This window comes from Pagrus pagrus (genome assembly GCF_965226575.1).
Source record: "Pagrus pagrus genome assembly, chromosome: 3".
Lineage (NCBI taxonomy): Eukaryota > Metazoa > Chordata > Actinopteri > Spariformes > Sparidae > Pagrus > Pagrus pagrus.
Genome location: NC_140187.1, coordinates 30,108,807 through 30,133,311, shown reverse-complemented (window position 1 = coordinate 30,133,311; position 24,505 = coordinate 30,108,807). Strand labels below are relative to the sequence as shown.

Genomic DNA, 24,505 nt, shown 5'->3' with positions numbered 1-24,505 from the left:
AAATGATGGACTGTGAGTGAAACGGCACCGCTCAAAAAGATAATTGTCTGGAAATGCAAGAACATCTATGCGCAGTCTGATAATCATCTCCCGACGAATATTTAATTCTCTGCGCAGTAATGCTGTACCTTCATCCACGGGATCATTATCAAAAGGACATGCCATGGTAGTGAAAATAGTCGCCACCTAATACAACTTCTAATGTCGCCTACTGACTGATTCTTGCAATGATTTTCTCAAAAAACAGACGGCAGAACTATATTACGCCAAAACTCGCCTGCTGACTGAATGAATGAGGAAATCAAATACCGTGTGTGGCTGAAAGAGGGCGGAGACAGAGAGAAACTCGAGGTTTGTTGAGAAAAACCTGGTCCCGACCAGGTTAGGTTCATAGAGCATGTTACCATGGTAACTGACCGAGAGCTTAAGTTACCTCTCTCTGTGAAACAGGCTGGAGTTACCCCTCTTTCTCTGGTTTGAGTTACCTCCCTTTGTGAAACGGAAAACTCAGAGTTTCCCTCATTTCAGGGTTAACAGACTTAGAGTTTTCACTAAACCTGCTTTGTGAAACGGACCCCAGGAGGCTCTTTCAACAAGCAGGTACACTGATGGTCTGGATTCATTTGTAGAATGCAGAACAGATATTTTAAAATTCCCACATATCCAACAGATCTGATAAAACCATCAATGATCAGGGGAGTAAGAAGATTAGCACATTGGACAGGTTGTAAGCACTTCACAAAGGAGATTATGAAGTGTATGTCTGTGAAAACTCACACACATACACACACAACTCCTTCCTATCAACACACATCTATGAGGTAAACAGATGTTGTATTAAAGTAAAAGTACCAATACCACAGTGTAAAGATCCCTGCATGCATTAGCTTTGAGTAGGCTAATTAATTAATTTATAATACCACTAGTGCTAAAATGATAGCTGCTGCAAACACTAATAAGCTAACTACAGCAATAATACTGCTAATGCTTTGATTTGATAGTCTAGCCTACTTTTAGCTAGTGCTAACGAACCTAGAGGCTTGCAGCTCCACATAAATATACACTACAAGTTATTTCATCTTAATACACTTAACAAGAAGGTTGCTTATAGATGCTAGATGCTGTATTTAGCCGGAGACAGACCTAAATAATCAGATTCACCATCGTTTAGTGTTGATTACATTTCTGTATGACTTGACCACCATGATAGATTTCAAGCATTTGAGCATTGGTAAATGTTTTACAGTGTTTGTCCACATATTGTATGGTGCTAAACTTAAGCTCGTTTCTTAAGGATGAGCTACTAACATTTAGCCATTGACTCACTTTTCAGAAATGTGTTCATTTTGCTCTGTTATATTACATATTTATGATCTACAGCAAGTGTTGACGAAGCTCTAACACCTCATTTACAGCTTTTTGTGGAGTCGTAGCTACCATGCCCTATTCATATTTGCTAGAAATAGCACCCTGACATTATTTTTTTGTGTTGTTGTTTTGTTTGTTTACCTTGTATATGAAACAGTTTCCCACTGATGAACCTCTGCAGTTATTGGCTTAAAAGCCTGCTGTCATTTCTGATACTTAATGTGTATTGAGCTTTGGCTTATTAATTATAGCAGTTATGTCAAACACAGTTTTCTGTATTCTGTAGTCACGATTTAGTAAAACTCCACTGTGAAAAAAAGATCATTTTGAAAAAATAAAAAATAAGCCAGTGTTATGCAACAAAGTTATTTGTGTATTTACTATGTAATTGCAGAAAGTGAATCATATTGAGCTGATTAAATACAGTTTAAAATGTTTTACTTTAAATGATGGCAACTATACATCTATACATACATCTTATCTATCTATACATACATCCAACATCAATCTATACATACATCTGTAAAACAATCTAAATATACATCTACACATACATCTTATCTATCTATACATACATCCAACATCAATCTATACATACATCTGTAAAACAATCTATACATACATCTATACATACATCTTATCTATCTATACATACATCCAACATCAATCTATACATACATCTGTAAAACAATCTATACATACATCTATACATACATCTTATCTATCTATACATACATCCAACATCAATCTATACATACATCTGTAAAACAGTCTATACATACATCTATACATACATCTTATCTATCTATACATACATCTATACATACATCCAACATCAATCTATACATACATCTGTAAAACAATCTAAATATACATCTACACATACATCTTCTCTATCTATACATACATCTACACATACATCTTCTCTATCTATACATACATCTTATCTATCTATACATACATCTATACATACATCCCACATCAATCTATACATACATCTGTAAAACAATCTAAATATACATCTACACATACATCTTATCTATCTATACATACATCCAACATCAATCTATACATACATCTGTAAAACAATCTAAATATACATCTACACATACATCTTATCTATCTATACATACATCTATACATACATCTGTAAAACGATCTAAATATACATCTACACATACATCTTCTCTATCTATACATACATCTATACATACATCTTATCTATCTATACATACATCCAACATCAATCTATACATACATCTGTAAAACAATCTATACATACATCTACACATACATCTTATCTATCTATACATACATCTTTGCATCAATCCACACATCAATCTCATCTATCTATACATTTATCTAAACATCTATCTGTACATCAATCTATACATTTATCTAAACATCTATCTATACATTTATCTAAACATCTATCTGAACATCTATCTATACATTTATCTAAACATCAAGTCCACAGTGAGGAGAGGAGGGCAGCTGATGCTCTGCACTGGATGGACTTGGTGGAGGATCAAGCTGCTCCATCACCAGGTGACGCTCCACATCCTCTGATTGGCTGGACTGCTGTGTGTGTCCTGCAGAGGAGGACAGAGATGTGACTGCTGTTTCTAGAACATGCAGCCAGGAGGCAGGGCTTACATTGTGCCCCTTGGGCAGGTGATACATGTCACTCACATGCACGGTCACTGCAGTCTGTGTGTGCGGCAGCTGCACCACGGCTGTCCACTGATGTGTGCTGTGACAGGACCGGGACTGTCTGAGGGGGACGTGGTTCCTCCACAGCTCTCTGTGAGGTCGAGGCCTCCATCACAGCTGCCCGTGAGGTAGATGCCACTGGTGACACACACGGCCTCTTAGATGCTGCTACACCAACAAACAAAAACACAGATCAGTCTTCTAAAACTTTAAAAACACTCTGAAAATAAGATACCTGTTCTTACAGCTGCAGTAAACGACATCTGAATACTTATATTGGATCAAATGACATTCATCTGAGAGTCACAACTTTTGTAAAGATGCACAATTCAGTCTCCAGAACACTGTTTAAACCTAGAAAGGTGGCAGGGTCCACCACATATAAAAAAGGAAAACAGTATGAAATTGTGTTGTCCTTTACGTCACTTTGTTTACTCAGTTATGAAAACAAAGAGAGTTTGTTTATATAGTTTAAGTATATAAAAAAACAGTCAATGAAGATCTTTCTCTTCTGATTAAAAATAGTGCCCCTTTAAAGATCATGTACCAGGAACCATTGTACCTCAGTGTTATCGTTCACAGTTGTTTTGCGTCATTCAAATTAATTCTAATAATATGTACAATTGGTCATCTGTAATGATCCTGAACTTTGTATTCATGTAAATGTTGAATGGCGTTCCAAAGTGTTGAACTACTTGAACTAAATACCTTGAAATACATTTCCTTGTTTGAAAAATGAATGTAGTTTTCATCGCATTTCACATGACAGTCCTCTCCTATAGGAGCTTTTCTGCTGTCCCTCTTCCTCTTTTTGCCCGACACAATACCAAACACGTCTCTACACTTTCCATCTAACATCAGCCAATAAAGACTGTTTGCAGTGACTCTTGTCCAGTGATGTATGTGGTGATGTAAACATGTAAGAGTTGTGTGTGAGCAGTGTGTACTTACATAGTTTTGGCTGACGGACCAGCCGGGGTGTCTCTGGGCATGGAGCTCTGTCTCTCTTTTCGGCCTGTTAGTGGTATATGGCCTGCTCCTCCGCTGAGTGACTTCCACTGTGGACAGACGAACAACACACTGTTTGTTAGCGCACACGCACACCCACACACACACACACACACACACACACACACACACACACACATATGCACACAGGTTCTCATTAATGGTGTCAATCACAACAAAACAACAGCTGCTGATGGAGTTCAATTTAAAAAGACTGATCATGAGAAAGTCACAATAAGGAGAAAGTACATTTTGATCAACTGTCCACAGCAAACCTTCTTTGAGTTGGAGGTGCTCGGCTGAGGAGCAGCAGGGACAGCAGGAGGAGAGAAAACTCTAGCTGGAGGAGAGTACAACAGCTTTCCATTCCTACACACATAACAAATCAGATACACACGATTAGACAGTAGAGTGTGCGTGTGTGTGTGTGTGTGTGTATGTGTGTGTGAGATGGTGTGTGTTACTTCCATCATTCCAACACACTGCAGGTTGTGGTCGAAGCCTCCAGGGAGCCTCACCACTGGTACGTTGTTATACTGGAGACAAACACACACAGAACAGGTGGTTAGACAAGCTGCGATGGTGCCATGTGTCCACCAGGTGTCAGGATTTCCCCTCACAATAAATTATAATAAATCTTTCAATGAGCAGCTGTCACATCTGTGGGATTAAAACACATCTGGAGAGTTTACAGCATTCAGCCATGACATGTGTGCATGTTTCTACCGAGGGACTGTGGGACTGAAAGTGCCAAAATGTCTTTTTCATTTGCTTTCCCATTTAATTTTCAGGTTTATATATTCATTTTAAAATGTCATTATTAATTAAGGCATTTTTAATGCATTTATTTCTGTATTATTTTCCCTTTGCGTTTGCCCCCAAGTTAAATCCACTAACTTAGTTATTTCAGTATATTTTCTTTTACATTTCCTTAAACATTTTTGCTCCATAATGCAAATCAGGAATAAATACATAATGAAATACAGAAGCACATTACACAGCTATCAATTTTTTATTTTATTTTATTAATTGATTAATGCCTTCATTAATTTTTAATATTATGTTTTTTTTTATTGAAACACGTTCATTTCTTAATATATTATGATTTGGCAGTTTCTGCAGCATTGAATGAGTCATAACTTGATTAAAACTGTGCTTCACCTCTGACTAGCTAAAAAAAAAGATCCACCTGTGAACTGTAGGTTTTAGATTTATCATGTAACAAATGATCTGTTGGGATGATAGACTGTTTAACACTAAAAGAAATGATGGCTAATTTTACTGTTTTACTGATGTAATTAATGTGCAGAGTTGTTTAATGTTAAGATGTACTTGGCCTCAGCCTGACACCCGAAACCCTCACAAAATATACAACTGAGCGATACAACAGCTTCATTTTCCTTTAAATAATTCTAAAATGTGACATTTTTCTAAGGGACCTTTGAACTGGAACTGCAGGACAAAGTCAGATTTTGCTTGTGGTTGTCCTGTAAAGCTGTAACTGTTCCTGCATTAATATTCTTCTCCTACTGCACTAAACCTGCTGTCTGCTGCAACCAAATTGTGGTGGTGTTCAGAGTGTGTGTGGTGAACCAGGGTCTTACAGTGTGTGGAGGAGCAGCAGGGTGACTGACGGCTGCTGCTGCGGGTATCACGACGCCATACATGGGCCACTGATACGGCAGGAACTGTGGAAACAGAGAGAGAGAGAGACATTTAATAAACCCATAATAAACATTTTTCCTGCCTTCTTTTGCCACAAAGCACCGGCCATTGGCAAATATCTGTATCATTACATTGATCTAATTCTCATGACATCTTTGCCTAACCTATACTTACTATCTCACCTGTGCCTGGATGTAAGCGTCTTGCAGCCATCCACCACGTCTTCTGACCGGACTGTGTGCAGGCACAGGCTCAGGCTGGGTGTTCAGTTCCAACACAGCAGGATCGGGAGGAGGAGGTGAAGGGATGGGTTGGTTGTCCAGTAAGTCAATAATGGCGTCCTGGATAATAATAATAATAATAATAATAATAATAATACATTTAATTTATATAGCGCCTTTCGGAGTGGAAGTTGAGACCATGTTTGCGAATTATCTGACCGAGGGGGAGCATGTAAATGGTGAAGAGGAGGGGTCCAAGCACAGAGCCTTGAGACACGCCTTGGTTGACTGAAGCTGGGGTGGAACTGGAGTCTCCAATAGTGACAAACTGTTTTCTGTTTGTTAGATAAGACTGGAACCAAGAGAGTGCTGTACCGGTGAGGCCAAGGTAGTCAGATAGGCGGGTGAGGAGAATGGTGTGGGAGATTGTGTCGAAGGCTGCAGAGAGGTCCAGGAGGATCAGAATACTGATGTGGCCAGAATCGGCAGCGATGAGGGCAGTTTCTGTGCTATGGCGGCATGGTGGTCTGAACCAGCGAGGTCCAGCACTGCAGATGAGAGGGAGCTGTGCCAGTGGAGCACGCCAGATCCAGCGTGTGGCCTTTGACATGTGTGGGACCTTTAACATGCTGTGTGATGTTGAAGCAGTCCAGAAGTGACAGGAATACAGAGGCAAAGGGGCAGCTGGTGATGTCCACATGGATGTTGAAATCACCAAGCAGGACTGTAGATGCAGACATGGAGCAGATGGAGGTGAGAAGCTCAGACAGCTCAGACAGGAAGGTGGTGGAGGCTTTTGGAGGGCGGTAGATGAGGGCAACCTGTAGCTGTGTATGCCCAGCCAGAGAGAAGGCTGCGCACTCAAATGAGGTGAAATTCAGCACTGGAAGTTGTTTAACCAGGATGTCGGCTCGATGTATGACTGCCACCCACCACCACGGCCCTTGGAGCGGGGCTTCTGTATGTAAACATAGCCTGGGGGAGTGGCTTGATTTAGAGTTAAGGAGTCCTGCTGATGCTGCCATGTCTCAGTTAGGCAAAGAAAGTCAATGTTCCTGTCTGTGATGATGTCATGGATGAGTAGTGCTTCGTTGTTTAGTGATCAAGGATTCAGCAGCATGAAAGCTGCAGTGTTACTCACAGATGCTGATGCAGGGGATATGGAGGAAACAGCTCCATTGACAAAAGCCAAGGTTCTCAGATTGCTCAGTGTGCTGATTAATTATCACTAAATAACAAAGCACCACCTACAGGACTCACATCTCACACACACACTTACTTTGGGTAATGGTAGTCTTTGGTAATAAATGGATGACTGAGGACTTCATGGGGAGTGATCTTTTCATCCGCATCCATCTTCAGCATGGCCTTCAGGAGCTCGATGCACTGCTCTCGCTCTGCGGCCTCCGCTTCATTATTTTCCTCAAGACGCATCTAGTTCAGGGAAACAACGGTCAAATCCACCATCATGAAAAGACAATTGATCATAGTGACAATGAAAGTTACTTCACACTTACTTCTTTGAGATCGTCCAGAGACTGGAGCTTGTGGTCCTTGTTGACATTGCTGAGGTGACATCTGAAATACTCGAAAGATGTCTGAAAGGAGGTTCAAAGTGTTTGTATCAATGTTCCTCAAAATCAGTCTGAATGATTGACTGCTGGGAAACGTAAACAAGAAAATATTCTGATAAAAGATTTAAGGTCAGAGAAGGTTCACTGTGGTACCTTGAGCTCCCAGCTGTCGGAATCAGTCCTCTTAAAGAAGCAATTTGTCTTTAGTCCAGCATTGAGAAGACTGTCTGCTGGCTGACCCAGGATATCAATGATGCTCTGCAGCTGGAGATTAAACACAGCATTACATCAAAATATGCAAGAGGAAGCAGAATATTGTTGTCAAGAGGGCAAAGTCATGAATTACCATATCCGAATGGCCAGTTCTCATTGCTTGGTTAGGTTTAGGCACGAGGAGTGAGATTGGTTGGGTAAGAATATCAGCCAATCAGAGGCAGAGTAGGGCAGGTCATCCTGGAAAGCTTCTGTTGTCTTTTTGACAATGTGCTAATGCTAAGACCTCCCCTGTGGTTGGTTTAGATGACGTTGTGGCGGTGTGAAGGAGTGCCTGTCAGTCAGGACAGAGGGAATAGCATTGTCCGTATAAACAAACTTGCGCCTGGAGGCCCTGTGCAATGAGCGGGGGCGACGTAGGAGACCAAGAGATTTAATCTCAGCGATGGAGTTTGGGGTGAAGTGACAGCAGATGTCCAGGAGCTGCTGCGCTGAGTGTTTGAAGATCATGCCAGCAGCGGCGGAGCAGCGACCATCCAACATGCTGTGAACTGGGGGAGACCACAGTAGCAGAGGAGGGTGATACAGGAGCCAGACGGTGAATGATCCTGAGCTTGTGGTGGAGGGAGGACCAGTGGAGTAATGTTTGATAGCCCACAGAGAATTGAGCAAGTCGGTCTGAAAGTTAGCGTTGCTAGGCTAACAGCTGATCGGCAGGGCTAACAGCTGATCAGCGGAGAAAGGTTGGACCACGGAGCCAATTGTTCAGGTGTGCAGCCACAGTAGCAGAGGAGGGTGAGACAGGAGCCAGGTGATGAATAATCCTGAGGTTGTGGTGGAGGGAGGACCAGCAGAGTTATGTTGGATAGCCCAGAGTATTGAATACGCCAGTTTGAAAGCAGCAGGGATGACTGTCAGTGGAGTCACACACATTGTAAAGAAGCTGCTTTAGAGACACTTGTACCAGGACTAACATATATTATATTCACTAAGGGATATATTGTACTTCACTGCATTTATATGACAGCAGATGTGGACAAAAATATGACTGGTTAAGGAAAAGGTGATGATTTGTTACAGATTCAACTACTAAACATACACGACAGGACACTGAAATGATAAATTATCACTAACTAACAAAGCACCACCTACAGGACTCACATCTCACATACACACTTACTTTGGGTAGTCTTTGGTGCACGGGGAGTGATCCTCTCATCCTCATCCACGTTCAGCATGGACTTCAAACATCCCTAATCCTCCTTAGCACAGGTACAACATGAACCGAAGGTCCTCCTCATCCAGGAGAAGATGCGTCTGAAGCGATTCTTCTTCTGACGCTTCTTCTTTGCCCCCGTGTTTTCTGAAAGTTAAAGGACATTAAAGACCTCAGCCGTACTCCAAAATGCACAGCAGTTCAGAAACAAGTGGAGATGACTGTTACTTACCACATGAGCCTGAGTCCTCACATATTGAGGACTTCATGCTCCTTTCAGTGTTGGTCACTGAGGACTCTGATGTTTCCTTCAGGCCAGACTGAAAACTGAAAACACCACAAAGAGTGTTATTCCTGTTATTGTCATCACATCTTAAAGCTGCAACAAGGACTTTTCATTTTTGTTGTTACTGAGGCTCCTGCGGACCAAAACCTCCTGTAGTAAAGATCTTGATCTAGCTATCGTGTGGTTCTGATACAGGTTCTGATACAATTTTTCATCATCTCACCTGACTGCACTCTCCTGGTCTTCCAGCAGCATGCGCCCGGCTGTCGCAGGCCGAACCAGGATCACACCTGATGGTAGAAATGTGGGAGATGGAGTGCAGTCGTCTGGTCGGACGTTAATAATGTCATCGTCCGTCAGAGGAGGGGCAGCAGGCTCACCGTCAAAGTCCTCACTCGAGGAAGTGAATTCTGTACTTCCCGAGATGTTGAAAATGTAAGTCCTGCCACTGAACATGAAAACACACACACAGAATTATCCTGTTATTGTCATGACATCTTCAAGAATCATGTCTCTGCTATTATTTCTGGCAATCTGAACTATTTTCTCATCCGAGAAATGGGTGTTGTGACCAGAGGAAGATATCTCACCTGACATTGCTCCCCTGACCTTCCTGCATCAGCGTGTTCTCAGCCGTCGCAGGCCGAACCAGGATCACACCTGATGGGAGAAATGTGGGAGATGGCGTGCAGTCGTCTGGTCGGACGTTAATAATGTCATCGTCCGTCAGAGGAGGGGCAGCAGGCTCACCGTCAAAGTCATCACTCGAGGAAGTGAATTCTGTACTTCCCGAGATGTTGAAAATGTAAGTGCTGCCACTGAACATGAAAACACACACACAGAATTATCCTGTTATTGTCATGACTTCTTCAAGAATCATTTCTCTGCTATTATTTCTGGCGATCTGAACTATTTTCTCATCTGAGAAATGGGTGTCGTGACCAGAGGAAGATATCTCACCTGACCTTCCTGCATCAGTGTGTTCTCAGCCATCGCAGGCCGAGTGGAAGGTGGCCGCTTCATAGTAAAAGCGGGGCGTCTTTTAGGACTCAGGACTGACTTCTTTGGTCTCATCATCTTCGCAAGGTTCGTCTTGGACTGCTCTGTCTTGCGTGGCGGGGATGCTGCTGCCAACACCCCATTGCTACAAAAAGACACACTCACTGTTACACTGATTCCCGGAAACACGACAGGACACTGATCAAATGATAAATTATCATTAACTAACAAAGCACCACCTACAGGACTCACATCTCACACACACACTTACTTTGGGTAGTCTTTGGTGCACGGGGAGTGATCCTCTCATCCTCATCCACGTTCAGCATGGCTCCCTAACATCCCTAATCCTCCTGAGCACAGGTACAACATGAACCGAAGGTCTTCCTCATCCAGGAGAAGATGCGTCTGAAGCGATTCTTCTTCTGATGCTTCTTCTTTGCCCCCGTGTTTTCTGAAAGTTAAAGGACATTAAAGACCTCAGCCGTACTCCAAAATGCACAGCAGTTCAGACACAACTGGAGGTGACTGTTACTTACCACATGAGCCTGAGTCCTCACATATTGAGGACTTCATGCTCCTTTCAGTGTTGGTCACTGAGGACTCTGATGTTTCCTTCAGGCCAGACTGAAAACTGAAAACACCACAAAAAGTTACCACAAGAGTGTTATTCCTGTTATTGTCATCACATCTTAAAGCTGCAACAAGGACTTTTCATTTTTGTTGTTACTGAGGCTCCTGCGGACCAAAACCTCCTGTAGTAAAGATCTTGATCTAGCTATCGTGTGGTTCTGATACAGGTTCTGATACTATTTTTCATCATCTCACCTGACTGCACTCTCCTGGTCTTCCAGCAGCATGCGCCCGGCTGTCGCAGGCCGAACCAGGATCACACCTGATGGTAGACATGTGGGAGATGGAGTGCAGTCGTCTGGTCGGACGTTAATAATGTCATCGTCCATCAGAGGAGGGGCAGCAGGCTCACCGTCAAAGTCCTCACTCGAGGAAGTGAATGCTGAAGTTCCCGAGCTGTTGAAAATGTAAGTCCTGCCACTGAACATGAAAACACACGCAGAATTATCCTGTTATTGTCATGACATCTTCAAGAATCATGTCTCTGCTATTATTTCTGGCGATCTGAACTATTTTCTCATCCGAGAAATGGGTGTCGTGGCCAGAGGAAGATATCTCACCTGACATTGCTCCCCTGACCTTCCTGCATCAGCGTGTTCTCAGCCGTCGCAGGCCGAACCAGGATCACACCTGATGGGAGAAATGTGGGAGATGGAGTGCAGTCGTCTGGTCGGACGTTAATAATGTCATCGTCCATCAGAGGAGGGGCAGCAGGCTCATCGTCAAAGTCCTCACTCGAGGAAGTGAATTCTGTACTTCCCGAGATGTTGAAAATGTAAGTGCTGCCACTGAACATGAAAACACACACAGAATTATCCTGTTATTGTCATGACTTCTTCAAGAATCATGTCTCTGCTATTATTTCTGGCGATCTGAACTATTTTCTCATCTGAGAAATGGGTGTTGTGACCAGAGGAAGATATCTCACCTGACATTGCTCCCCTGACCTTCCTGCATCAGTGTGTTCTCAGCCGTCGCAGGCCGAGTGGAAGGTGGCCGCTTCATAGTAAAAGCGGGGCGTCTTTGAGGACTCAGGACTGACTTCTTTGGTCTCATCATCTTTGCAAGGTTCGTCTTGGACTGCTCTGTCTTGCGTGGCGGGGATGCTGCTGCCAACGCCCCATTGCTACAAAAAGACACACTCACTGTTACACTGATGTCCCGGAAACACGACAGGACACTGATCAAATGATTAATCATCACTAACTAACAAAGCACCCCTTACAGAAATGTGGGAGATGGAGTGCAGTCGTCTGGTCGGACGTTAATAATGTCATCGTCCGTCAGAGGAGGGGCAGCAGGCTCACAGTCAAAGTCCTCACTCGAGGAAGTGAATGCTGAAGTTCCCGAGCTGTTGAAAATGTAAGTGCTGCCACTGAACATGAAAACACACACAGAATTCGCCTGTTATTGTCATGACATCTTCAAGAATCATGTCTCTGCTATTATTTCTGGCGATCTGAACTATTTTCTGATCTGAGAAATGGGTGTCGTGACCAGAGGAAGATATCTCACCTGACATTGCTCCCCTGACCTTCCTGCATCAGCGTGTTCTCAGCCGTCGCAGGCCGAACCAGGATCACACCCGATGGGAGAAATGTGGGAGATGGCGTGCAGTCGTCTGGTCGGACGTTAATAATGTCATCGTCCGTCAGAGGAGGGGCAGCAGGCTCACCGTCAAAGTCATCACTCGAGGAAGTGAATTCTGTACTTCCCGAGATGTTGAAAATGTAAGTGCTGCCACTGAACATAAAAAAAAACACACACACAGAATTATCCTGTTATTGTCATGACATCTTCAAGAATCATGTCTCTGCTATTATTTCTGGCGATCTGAACTATTTTCTGATCCGAGAAATGGGTGTCGTGACCAGAGGAAGATATCTCACCTGACATTGTTCCCCTGACCTTCCTGCATCAGTGTGTTCTCAGCCATCGCAGGCCGAGTGGAAGGTGGCCGCTTCATAGTAAAAGCGGGGCGTCTTTTAGGACTCAGGACTGACTTCTTTGGTCTCATCATCTTCGCAAGGTTCGTCTTGGACTGCTCTGTCTTGCGTGGAGGGGATGCTGCTGCCAACACCCCATTGCTACAAAAAGACACACTCACTGTTACACTGATGTCCCGGAAACACGACAGGACACTGATCAAATGATTAATCATCACTAACTAACAAAGCACCACCTACAGAAATGTGGGAGATGGCGTGCAGCCGTCTGGTCGGACGTTAATAATGTCGTCGTCCGTCAGAGGAGGGGCAGCAGGCTCACAGTCAAAGTCCTCACTCGAGGAAGTGAATGCTGAAGTTCCCAAGCTGTTGAAAATGTAAGTGCTGCCACTGAACATGAAAACACACACAGAATTGTCCTGTTATTGTCATGACATCTTCAAGAATCATGTCTCTGCTATTATTTCTGGCGATCTGAACTATTTTCTCATTTGAGAAATGGGTGTCGTGACCAGAGGAAGATATCTCACCTGACATTGTTCCCCTGACCTTCCTGCATCAGTGTGTTCTCAGCCGTCGCAGGCCGAGTGGAAGGTGGCCGCTTCATAGTAAAAGCGGGGCGTCTTTTAGGACTCAGGACTGACTTCTTTGGTCTCATCATCTTCGCAAGGTTCGTCTTGGACTGCTCTGTCTTGCGTGGCGGGGATGCTGCTGCCAACACCCCATTGCTACAAAAAGACACACTCACTGTTACACTGATGTCCCGGAAACACAACAGGACACTGATCAAATGATAAATTATCACTAAGTAACAAAGCACCACCTACAGGACTCACATCTCACACACACACTTACTTTGGGTAATGGTAGTCTTTGGTAATAAATGGATGACTGAGGACTTCGTGGGGAGTGATCCTCTCATCCGCATCCATCTTCAGCATGGCCTTCAGGAGCTCGATGCACTGCTCTCGCTCTGCGGCCTCCGCTTCATTATTTTCCTCAAGACGCATCTAGTTCAGGGAAACAACGGTCAAATCCACCATCATGAAAAGACAATTGATCATAGTGACAATGAAAGTTACTTCACACTTACTTCTTTGAGATCGTCCAGAGACTGGAGCTTGTGGTCCTTGTTGACATTGCTGAGGTGACATCTGAAATACTCGAAAGATGTCTGAAAGGAGGTTCAAAGTGTTTGTATCAATGTTCCTCAAAATCAGTCTGAATGATTGACTGCTGGGAAACGTAAACAAGAAAATATTCTGATAAAAGATTAAAGGTCAGAGAAGGTTCACTGTGGTACCTTGAGCTCCCAGCTGTTGGAATCAGTCCTCTTAAAGAAGCTATTTGTCTTTAGTCCAGCATTGAGAAGACTGTCTGCTGGCTGACCCAGGATATCAATGATGCTCTGCAGCTGGAGATTAAACACAGCATTACATCAAAATATGCAAGAGGAAGCAGAATATTATTGTCAAGAGGGCAAAGTCATGGATTGCCATATCTGAATGGCCAGTTCTCATCGCTTGGTTAGGTTTAGGCACGAGGAGTGAGATTGGTTGGGTAAGAATATCAGGGTCAGCCAATCAGAGGCAGAGTAGGGCAGGTCATCCTGGAAAGCTTCTGTTGTCTTTTTGACAATGTGCTAATGCTAAGACCTCCCATCGTAGCTAAGGTACAAAGTTCTTTGAACAACTAAACACCAGATTACTTCCTTCTGTCGCATTCAAAGTAAATTCAGAGCATGTTTTCATCTGTTTAAACAAAACACCAAGATGGTTTCTCATTCCCTATTTTCTTTAAATTTCCTTTCGATTCCCAGCTTAAGATTTCTCAATCATACATGTGGGATGTATATGGACACTAATTAGAGAAAAAACGCATGCAAGAGTGAAGACACGCCAGTACGCGTAACTGACAAATTGTCTGACTATAGGAGAAGACTTACTAGTGCATGCTCAGAGCGTCCTTCAAACGGTAGTTTGCCACGGACCATCATGAACATCAGACAGCCCAGGGACCACATGTCAATGGCCTCAGAAAATGGACAGCCCAACAAAAGTTCTGGAGACCTGAATGTGGAGGAGAAACATTACATGGGATGTTTACAGTGTCAGACTTGGGAAGGGAGCAATAAATGGTTAACTACTCACTCACTCCAGTGTAATAATAAAAATAATGAACCCTACCTAAAAGCCAGTGGTTGCAGGAGCGCGCCCTGCCTGGCTTCCGATCTGGAAATGGCAACACCAAAGTCAATCAGCTTGACTCTGAAGGGTCGTGTTTGGTGATTCTCCATCATGATGTTGTCGAGATGCACGTCACCGTGGATCACCCCGATCCCCTTCAGCGCCTTAAATGCTTTAGCCACCTGAAAGTACAAGGTCAGAAAGAATGTACCAAAGCCTAAAAGCGACAGAGTGCTCAGTGCTTTGCTTTCCATCTGATGGTGCCGAGTTCATACCTGCTGGATGATGGTTTTGATGTCACTTAGATGCATAGGCGCAAAACTTGTTGTTTCAAGGTAGTCGCCTAGGCTGATATCCAGCACCTCAAACACAATTGCCATTCCCTGTTTGGTTTGAAAGCAGTCTATGAACTCGATGATGTTATGTTGTTCGAGTTTGAGGCGCTTGAACCGTCTCAGCATGGACACCTAGAGACACACGGCAAGTTTGACATGATTAGTTTTTTATAGTCAGTTAATGTGTTAACGTGTGAAGTCTTCATAATGTGATGCTTAAAAATTAATGTACAGATAATCATTATATCTTTACATAGTGACGTTTGTAGAGTAAAGGAATTGCTTGTTTGCACGAGGCACTTACTGCACCTCTGACTATACAATATCTTTTACAAACGTGAACATCAAAATCAACACCTCCTACCTCATTCATGCTGTCCTCCTCAAAGTATTTAGGAATCTTCACAGCCACAGTCTGCTCGATGTCCTTTCTCCAACATTTCAACACTTTTCCGAAGCAGCCCTCTCCCAGAACTTTCAGGACCTCATATCCGCTGGGGAGCTGGACGGGTGTCATCTGGGAAGATGAGGTGGACTCGTTGGACACATTGGAGCCCATTTTGTCTCTCAGAATACTGAAACAAAACAGATGAAAACAAGAAAAAGGAGAAGTTACTTTCATTCCCTTTGAAGGACCATAAAAATGTTTCAGATATTGAGTATATTTAGTTTTGCTACCATCCAACGGTTTCTACCCCGTCAACGATTAGATGACACAAAACTTGTTAAACCACCGCTTCAGGTCTTTACAAAGATAACCATGTATTTATTTTATATTACACATTTCAGTGATCATCTGATCATTTGAGGTCTGAGCAAAATCAGGGGAATTTCCACTAAATGTTAATGATTTCTACAGGTATCTACAAATAAGAGATTTATATGAAAAACAGATAAAACCAGAAATCTCTGAGGAGGGTAATGCAGTGATAAATGTCCCAATTCAAGCCTATAAACACCAAAAACAATGTCTAAACTAGGGTTGTCACAAGAGCAGCACAGAGCAGTCAGCGGTGCTGAAGAAGAAAACCTGCCGTCTTAGAAAAAAATGGCTTCAGCAAGTGAGAGTGAAAGCACTACACGTCAGCTCATCGACAAGACAGGTACTAAGAGTCGCGTGTGGAAATATTTTGCATTTGAGGTGGATGAATACAGACCAATTCTAGACTCAAACAAGCCGACATGCAATATATGTACTTGAAGGCTCAACGCCACTGCTGTTCTTTTTTTAACGTAAAATAGTTGACTATTGTTGTTATTTATGACCATAAGCACAGTATTGTTTGTTTTTATACTGGATGGCTATAGGCCACTGCTGTTCTTTTTTGAATGTATAGTTACCTTTTGGCATTTGGCAGCTGGTACTGCAATTTAAATTCTGTGCTAAAAGATGTTGAAGCACAGTGGTGTTAAATACTTGACAGTTAAAAGCAGTTTTCAATAAATTAGTGAATTTAAAAGTACATGGGTTCTGTTGTTTTTTTTTTAAAATTGTGGTATCGAATTAGTATCGAGAATCGTGGAAATTCACAGGTATTGGTATCGACTACTGAAATTCTGGTATCGTAACAACCCCAGTCTAAACTACACCAGGGTCTTCAGAGGCAGAAAGGAAAATACCGAATATGTTAAAGCGAAATGGGAAAAAGAACTAGACACAGAAATATTACAGGAGGCTTCGACAATAATATTAAAACTATTGGAGACACAGATGAGTCTGATTAGGGTATTCATTGATGCATTTAGAAAGGTCAAATTAACAGAAAACATATCTCCAGGATTTATTCATCTTTTCAACTGGAAAGGGGCCTTTCTACAATGTATATTAAATCAAGATGGGAGATGGAAGCTAACATACAAATGACTGAAAATGAATAAATATCTGTAAGAAACAGTCAAACACCTCAAGTTCAGGGATCTGGAGGAATTCACCTGGAAAAACACCTTAAGGTTTTTCATTACTCCCAGAATAATGAAAATCCTGTGGTAACAAATCCAGAAATGAGTGTGTCCTAATATCTCTGCCTTCTAACTTTCCAGCAGACACAAACATGTTTACAGCTGGTTTCTGTAGATTGTTCATCCCTTCATCTGAACTTTTATAAAACACACTGCTTTAAATGATATTAATGTTTAAAGTTATGTATAATTAGGGGCGTGGTCTCTTTGAGTGACAGGGAGCTGTGAACTGTCTGCTGCATCACCTCAGATCATTCAGTCACTGATCTTCACCTCTCATTGTGTTTGTGCTGTTGGAGCCTTTTGGAGGATTTTAATTCAGATACTCTTTACAAGTTACATTACAGATGAGTATTTTACATCTAAAACTCATACATATGATGCAGTGTTACACATTTGAATACCAGTTGATTCATTTATTATAACAGTCTATCATGTAAAGTAAGTACATGGATTAGAGTTCTCCGTCGCTACGACGGATTTCTGTCATTCAAATTTAACAGAGGTGACTTATGAGATCAGTGTAGATCGGAGGAGAACTGTTGGCTGATGTTTCTTGACAGATTGTCACACTCTACAGCCAATTGTATCGTTAACAGTGTGTGCTCGCCTGACCAATGACAGTGTAGTGACCCACACAGGGCGGGATCTCAACACGGAGCGGCGCTAAAGTTTAGCTGCTTAGCTAGTAAGGACTCGTCACGCTGCTACTTTATCAATTGAGTTTAGTCAGCACGCGAGAACTCGTCTGACACGGAGAGTCTCCTGTTGTGTGCTACATGTGTGAAACAACAACTATAGTCTGGACTTTGTCTGCAGTGTATCTGTGTCAGATACTGTGTTACAATGAATGTTTAGCCTCTGTAGATTAATCTAATCCAGATTTGAGAAGTCTGGGTACAGTGGTTTTTGATCAGGACCTGGTCTAATGTGGTCTTTATGCTGAGAAAACAGTGAAATCTGCCTTTATTGCATTTTCACAAATAGAATAAAGGTTTCACAGATCAGAAACTGTGTTATAATGAATGTTTAGCCTCTGTAGGATAATCTAATCCAGATTTGAGAAGTCTAGGTACAGTGGTTTTTGACCTGGACCAGGTCTAATGTGGCCTACTCTATATGCTGAGAAAACAGATAAATCTGCCCTTATAGCATTTTCACAAATAGAATAAAGGTTTCACAGATCAGAAACTGTGTCTGAATGAATCTTCAGGGCCTGTAGATTAATCTAGTCCAGATTTGAGAATTCTGGGTACAGTGGTTTTTGCCCTTGACCTGGTCTAATGTGGTCTATATTAGGGCTGTAGCTATCGATTCTTTTTGGAATCGATTAATCTAGCACTTTATCGATCGATTAATCGATTAATCGTATATATATATATATATATATTTTTTTTTTTTTGCATTTTTAAACAACCAAAACAAATAATGCATGACGAAAATGATGTGGCTGTAAAATGATCAACCATTTGGCTTTTATTTCTTAAAAAAACAGAGGTATTTCTTACAACTCAAACATTTGGCTCCAAAATTTTATTGCAATTTACCCATTTAGTGCAAGTGCAAACAATTAAATAACAATACAGTTTCAACTTACTGTAAAACATGTATAACATGTAACACTATGAATCAATACAAACTTAAATAGTAACGGCCATTTTGCCTTAGTGTTGTCTTATACAACATTACAAAAAGGGATTGCACCTTCTAACCACCTACTAACAAATAATATATAATCTCTGGGATAGGCCTATTTGCTATGGTAACCTAGCAACCTATGTGTGTGCACGCATGCTGTGTTATATATAATTTTATGTTATACATAGCACCAAATCACAACAGAAGTCATTTAAGGTCACTTTTCCTATAGAACCGGTCCGGACCGTGTTCGTTTAATTAATAATTTCTTCATCGTCGCGCATCTACAATTCTCCTCCGCTCTGTTTTACGAAGGGAGGAGCTCCGGACCGACGTAAACAAACACACGTGCACACACACTTACAGACAGAGAGAGAGAGAGAGAGAACATGTCACGTCGGTCTCAACTGTCTGTAAAGCAGATATCATATCTACGTTTTTTAAACGCGCACAAACTGATTCTGCTCTGGCATGTCATCTCGAGCCTTCGCAGTTCTCCGTCGTGGTGGCGGATACGCAATGCAATCTCCCCCGGGCTGCTGGAGAACCAGCGTGAGGACGTGAGTTTAGAGGACCAATCACAGCCCTTGCAGTCTCCGTTTCCCCTCGACGGAGTGACGGACACTTAAAAAAATCTTTCATGCGCCCGGAGAGGCTCTCCGTCAGGCTCTCCGACGATGGCTCTCTGTGTCCGTGTACGGCACTTTACGCAGTAGTAACAACGGTCCGTGTGGAACATTCAAGATCCCTGCGCGTCATAGGAATTTAACGACGCTTCGAGGCAGAGTTTTTGCCTCGACCAATTTTTGTAATCGAGTAACTCGAGTAACTCGATGAATCGTTACAGCCCTAGTCTATATGATGAGAAAACGGTGAAATGTGCCTTTATTGTATTTTCACAAATAAAATTAAGGTTTCACAGATCAGAAACTGTGTCTGAATGAATGTTTAGCCTCTGTAGGATAATCTAATCCAGATTTGAGAAGTCTAGGTACAGTGGTTTTTGACCTGGACCAGGTCTAATGTGGTCTATATAATGAGAAAACGGTGAAATGTGCCTTTATTGCATTTTCACAAATAGAATAAAGGTTTCACAGATCAGAAACTGTGTTACAATGAATGTTTAGCCTCTGCAGATTAATCTAATCCAGATTTGAGAAGTCTGGGTACAGTGGTTTTTGACCTGGACCTGGTCTAATGTGGTCTATATGATGAGAAAACGGTGAAATCTGCCTTTATTGTATTTTCACAAATAAAATTAAGGTTTCACAGATCAGAAACTGTGTCTGAATGAATCTTCAAGGCCTGTAGATTAATCTAATCCAGATTTGAGAAGTCTGGGTATAGTGGTTTTTGACCTGGACCTGGTCTAATGTGGTCTATATGATGAGAAAACGGTGAAATGGGCCTTTATTGCATTTTCACAAATAAAATAAAGGTTTCACAGATCAGAAACTGTGTTACAATGAATGTTTAGCATCTGTAGATTAATCTAATCCAGATTTGAGAAGTCTGGGTACAGTGGTTTTTGACCTGGACCAGGTCTAAAGTGGTCTATATGATGAGAAAACGGTGAAATCTGCCTTTATTGTATTTTCACAAATAAAATTAAGGTTTCACAGATCAGAAACTGTGTCTGAATGAATCTTCAGGGCCTGTAGATTCATCTAATCCAGATTTGAGAAGTCTGGGTACAGTGGTTTTTGACCTGGACCAGGTCTAATGTGGTCTATATGATGAGAAAACGGTGAAATGTGCCTTTATTGCATTTTCACAAATAGAATAAAGGTTTCACAGATCAGAAACTGCGTTACAATGAATGTTTAGCCTCTTTAGGATAATCTAATCCAGATTTGAGAAGTCTGGGTACAGTGGTTTTTGATCTGGACCTGGTCTAATGAGGTCTGTAGGTATCAAACAAAAACAGTGAAATCTCCACTTTAGCATTTTCACAAATAAAATAAACGTTTCACAAATACAATAGCGGGTGTCAGGCAAAGTTAATGTCTTACCTAAAATGTCTAAAATGTTTTTACATCAAGTGTGAAGTGTCACAAAAAAACTGACAATCAGTATACAAACAGTCGCACTGCACGTTAGGTTAATTTCCCCTTAACTTTCCCCTTAAGTGCCAAATCGGAAGCTGGCGAAGGAGACTGTGGTGTGGACCACTCTCATCTCTTCCCAACCTTTTCAATACCAACACGTTAAGTACAAGCTCTGAGTGCTGACCGAACACAACAGTGAAAAGTCCTTCAGAAATATAATCAACTGTGAACTTGAACTCTCTCCGACAACATCCGGTTACACTTTAAGTTCAGTTTCAACAATTACAGCAGCAAACTGAGCTGCACACAGAGAGACGGGCCCTGGTGTGTTTACACCTGCACGTGCTCATTTCCTCACGTTCCATCGTCTCCATGCCGCACGAGACAAAAACGTTGTTGTTTTTTGGCATTTTTCAAAAAAAAAAAAAAGAGGCCCAGATGCCATCTTTCCCCCTGCATTTTAGACATTAAATTTCTAAATATTGATTCCCTCAAACAAAAATAACAGTTTAAAAATCACTACACAACCGTGAACACATTCCTCACCTGTCGCGGGACTTGCAGCACATTCTTATCATCTCAAAATCACTTTACATCGAGAAAGCATCAAGTATCACCCCAAAATGACTTTTCCTGAAAAGCTAGCTTAAATGCTATCAATATCATATCTGTAAATTCAACAATTTACCAAGAGCATATGCACATTGTCAACCGAAACCCACTTCTACACGTTTAAGAAGATGAATAAATACATTTGGTGTAAAAATAAACGATGTCCTACCTGCAGAGACTCCGGACAGCAGGTGCCTCCACACAGGGGGTCCACCAGAAACCACTTCTCCAGCAGTTAAAGGTGGTCCACGCTCTGCGGTAGTTGTCCTTGAGCAAAGAAATCCAATAGGTGTGTTTGCGAAAAATCTTCCAGGTGATCAGGTGATTTTTAATCCAAAATGTGTGTCTGAAATGAAGTCTTCAGGTGGTCAGGTATAATCCGAAAGATTTGTCTGAAATGAAGTCTTCAGGTGGTCTGGTATAATCCGAAGGTTTGGTTGAGTAGAAGTTTTCAAGTCGATCAGGTTTCCGAGATTCAAACTTTCTAACAACAGATCCGCAGGAGGTCAACTTGTCAAAGTTTAATGTGCGAACAGAGAAATGGCCGACGGGCTGCAGCTTTTATAGCTTCGGTCAACGTTCTGTTTCCATGGCCTTCAGTGACGCGCGTGCGTGCGTGATCGAGTGACAGATTCTGTGCAGCAAATTGATTTATTTCGTTTTCTTGGGTAAAATCTTATTTATTTAATTTTTTTAGCACGTGTCAAGTAAAATGCCCTGTAACATGTTTCACAAATTACAAATTGGGACTATGACTTGGCTACAGCTCGAAAAAACATTTCAGTCAAAAGATTTTTATTTATTTTTTTTGCTTTAATCCATGAAGTAGGTCTATCATCCAAGAACACAACCATTTGCCCAATGTCCTACTTATATACTGTATATCCGCCAAAACGTTTGTTGTGCAGTTTAGCGTGCGCCATTACGCACGCTAAACTGTGCTAGCTTGATCAAAAAGCATGCAGTTAACAACAGGACCTCTCCAAAACAAGCACACAATAATCTGTTCTTCTCGGCACAGAAAACTAATGAAGCCACTATGTTGTTTATTAGTCGCAAGTCATGCCTGTGGAGGAGACTGTGGTGTGGACCACTCTCATCTCTTCCCAACCTTTTCAATACCAACACGTCAAGTACAAGCTCTGAGTGCTGACTGAACACAACAGTGAAAAGTCCTTCAGAAATATGATCAACTGTGAACTTGAACTCTCTCCGACAACATCCGGTTACACTTTAAGTTCAGTTTCAACAATTACAGCAGCAAACTGAGCTGCACACAGAGAGACGGGCCCTGGTGTGTTTACACCTGCACGTGCTCATCTCCTCACGTTCCATGGTCTCCATGCCGCACGAGACAAAAGTTGTTGTTTTTTGGCATTTTTCAAAAAAAAGAGGCCCAGCCGCCATCTTTCCCCCTGCATTTTAGACATTAAATATCTAAATATTGATTCCCTCAAACAAAAATAACAGTTTAAAAATCACTACACAACCGTGAACACATTCCTCACCTGTCGCGGGACTTTCAGCACATTCTTAACATCTCAAAATCACTTTACATCGAGAAAGCATCAAGTATCACCCAAAAATGACTTTTCCTGAAAAGCTAGCTTAAATGCTATCAATATCATATCTGTAATTCAACAATTTACCAAGAGCATATGCACATTGTTAACCGACACCCACTTCTACACGTTTAAGAAGATGAATAAATACATTTGGTGTAAAAATAAACGATGTCCTACCTGCAGAGACTCCGGACAGCAGGTGCCTCCACACAGGGGGTCCACCAGAAACCACTTCTCCAGCAGTTAAAGGTGGTCCACGCTCTGCGGTAGTTGTCCTTGAGCAAAGAAATCCAATAGGTGTGTTTGCGAAAAATCTTCCAGGTGATCAGGTGATTTTTAATCCAAAAGATTTGTCTGAAATGAAGTCTTCAGGTGGTCAGGTATAATCCGAAAGATTTGTCTGAAATGAAGTCTTCAGGTGGTCAGGAATAATCCGAAGGTTTGGTTGAGAAGAAGTTTTCAAGTCGATCAGGTTTCCGAGATTCAAACTTTTCAACAACAGATCCGCAGGAGGTCAACTTGTCAAAGTTTAATGTGCGAACAGAGAAATGGCCGACGGGCTGCAGCTTTTATAGCTTCGGTCAACGTTCTGTTTCCATGGCCTTCAGTGACGCGCGTGCGTGCGTGATCGAGTGACAGATTCTGTGCAGCAAATTGATTTATTTCGTTTTCTTGTGTAAAATGTCTTCATTCAATAATATGTAATTTACACGTGTCACTAATGTAAATTCATTCATGCCAATAAAGTTTATTTGAATTGATAGATAATCCACACAGACTAAATAAGGGGAGCCCCATACTAAAGGGCCATGCATTCATACATTTTATGTATTTATATAACTTTAACCCCTGGGCCCTTTTTTGGTCAGCCCTGATATAGACACACAGGTAACATAATTAAAGATTAAAGTAATTTCAAATCAAGAGATCTGTTTTTACTGGCATTTACCAGTATAATTTAAACAGAAACTAGGGATATGATCCCCAGGATTTACAAACTCATGTCTTCTGGCGTTGACCAAGTACATGACTTCTCTCCCAGTTGCAACCATGGGCTCATTCAGTTCTAAGTTTGCACATAATTTAACATCAATATGAATATGATAATAATTTAACATAAGATAAATCATCGAAATTAGATTACACTTGTAAATGATCTCAGCTGCTCTAATTCACATGCATGCCTGTTCTGTATAAAACACACTGGTGCTTACAGTCATCGGCCTTTAGAGGACAGCCTAGTCTCACAAATGTGCACATCTTGATCTGCCCTCTTAAATTCTGAGAGTTCACCAGTGTATACGTTATATTAAATAGATT

At 41.8% G+C, this 24,505-nt stretch overlaps 2 protein-coding genes across 8 annotated transcripts; both read right to left on the bottom strand.

Moving 5' to 3' along the window:
• Positions 1–1,789: 1,789 nt before the first annotated feature.
• On the bottom strand, positions 1,790–7,345 carry LOC311254582 (uncharacterized protein). 2 transcript variants are annotated; one of them, XM_084348436.1, is made up of 7 exons: positions 7,255–7,345; positions 5,929–6,095; positions 5,694–5,777; positions 4,365–4,625; positions 4,033–4,139; positions 3,061–3,249; positions 1,790–2,960 (listed from the first exon to the last, which is right to left on the bottom strand). In XM_084348436.1, the coding sequence occupies exons 2-6, from the start codon at positions 5,965–5,967 to the stop codon at positions 3,240–3,242; spliced, it is 501 nt and encodes a 166-aa protein (XP_084204562.1). In that variant the 5' UTR covers positions 5,968–6,095; positions 7,255–7,345; the 3' UTR covers positions 1,790–2,960; positions 3,061–3,239. The 2 variants fall into 2 exon arrangements, with proteins under 2 accessions (XP_084204562.1, XP_084204563.1); XM_084348437.1 differs by having other exon boundaries at positions 3,061–3,246.
• A 376-nt stretch (positions 7,346–7,721) lies between these two features.
• On the bottom strand, positions 7,722–23,840 carry LOC311254581 (uncharacterized protein). Of its 6 annotated transcripts, none has more exons than XM_084348430.1 (20): positions 21,790–23,840; positions 15,728–15,938; positions 15,304–15,495; positions 15,029–15,210; positions 14,788–14,911; positions 14,146–14,256; positions 13,936–14,016; positions 13,698–13,852; positions 13,373–13,570; positions 13,083–13,232; positions 12,786–12,983; positions 12,412–12,639; positions 12,122–12,271; positions 11,825–12,022; positions 11,457–11,684; positions 9,855–10,082; positions 9,488–9,712; positions 9,211–9,305; positions 8,943–9,125; positions 7,722–7,813 (listed from the first exon to the last, which is right to left on the bottom strand). In XM_084348430.1, exons 2-19 carry the CDS (start codon positions 15,920–15,922, stop codon positions 9,016–9,018), a joined length of 3,048 nt encoding a protein of 1,015 aa, XP_084204556.1. In that variant the 5' UTR covers positions 15,923–15,938; positions 21,790–23,840; the 3' UTR covers positions 7,722–7,813; positions 8,943–9,015. The 6 variants fall into 6 exon arrangements, with proteins under 6 accessions (XP_084204556.1, XP_084204561.1, XP_084204560.1 ...); XM_084348431.1 differs by lacking the exon at positions 7,722–7,813 and adding an exon at positions 7,918–8,673; XM_084348432.1 differs by lacking the exon at positions 7,722–7,813 and adding an exon at positions 7,918–8,586.
• Positions 23,841–24,505: the final 665 nt, after the last annotated feature.

What these genes read in the sequence shown, in the direction of transcription:
- LOC311254582 (XM_084348436.1), bottom strand. Translation starts at nt 5,967, where the DNA reads ATGGCTGCAAGACGCTTACATCCAGGCACAGGTGAGATA. An exon ending in ATCCAGGCACAGGTGAGATA is followed by an intron (nt 5,778 to 5,928) that starts GTAAGTATAGGT and finishes CTGTTTCCACAG; the next exon opens with TTCCTGCCGTATCAGTGGCC. An exon ending in CTGCTGCTCCTCCACACACT is followed by an intron (nt 4,626 to 5,693) that starts GTAAGACCCTGG and finishes GTTTGTCTCCAG; the next exon opens with TATAACAACGTACCAGTGGT.
- LOC311254581 (XM_084348430.1), bottom strand. Translation starts at nt 15,922, where the DNA reads ATGGGCTCCAATGTGTCCAACGAGTCCACCTCATCTTCCCAGATGACA. An exon ending in CCAACAGCTGGGAGCTCAAG is followed by an intron (nt 14,017 to 14,145) that starts GTACCACAGTGA and finishes ACCTCCTTTCAG; the next exon opens with ACATCTTTCGAGTATTTCAG. An exon ending in TGAGGACTCAGGCTCATGTG is followed by an intron (nt 9,126 to 9,210) that starts GTAAGTAACAGT and finishes TTTAACTTTCAG; the next exon opens with AAAACACGGGGGCAAAGAAG.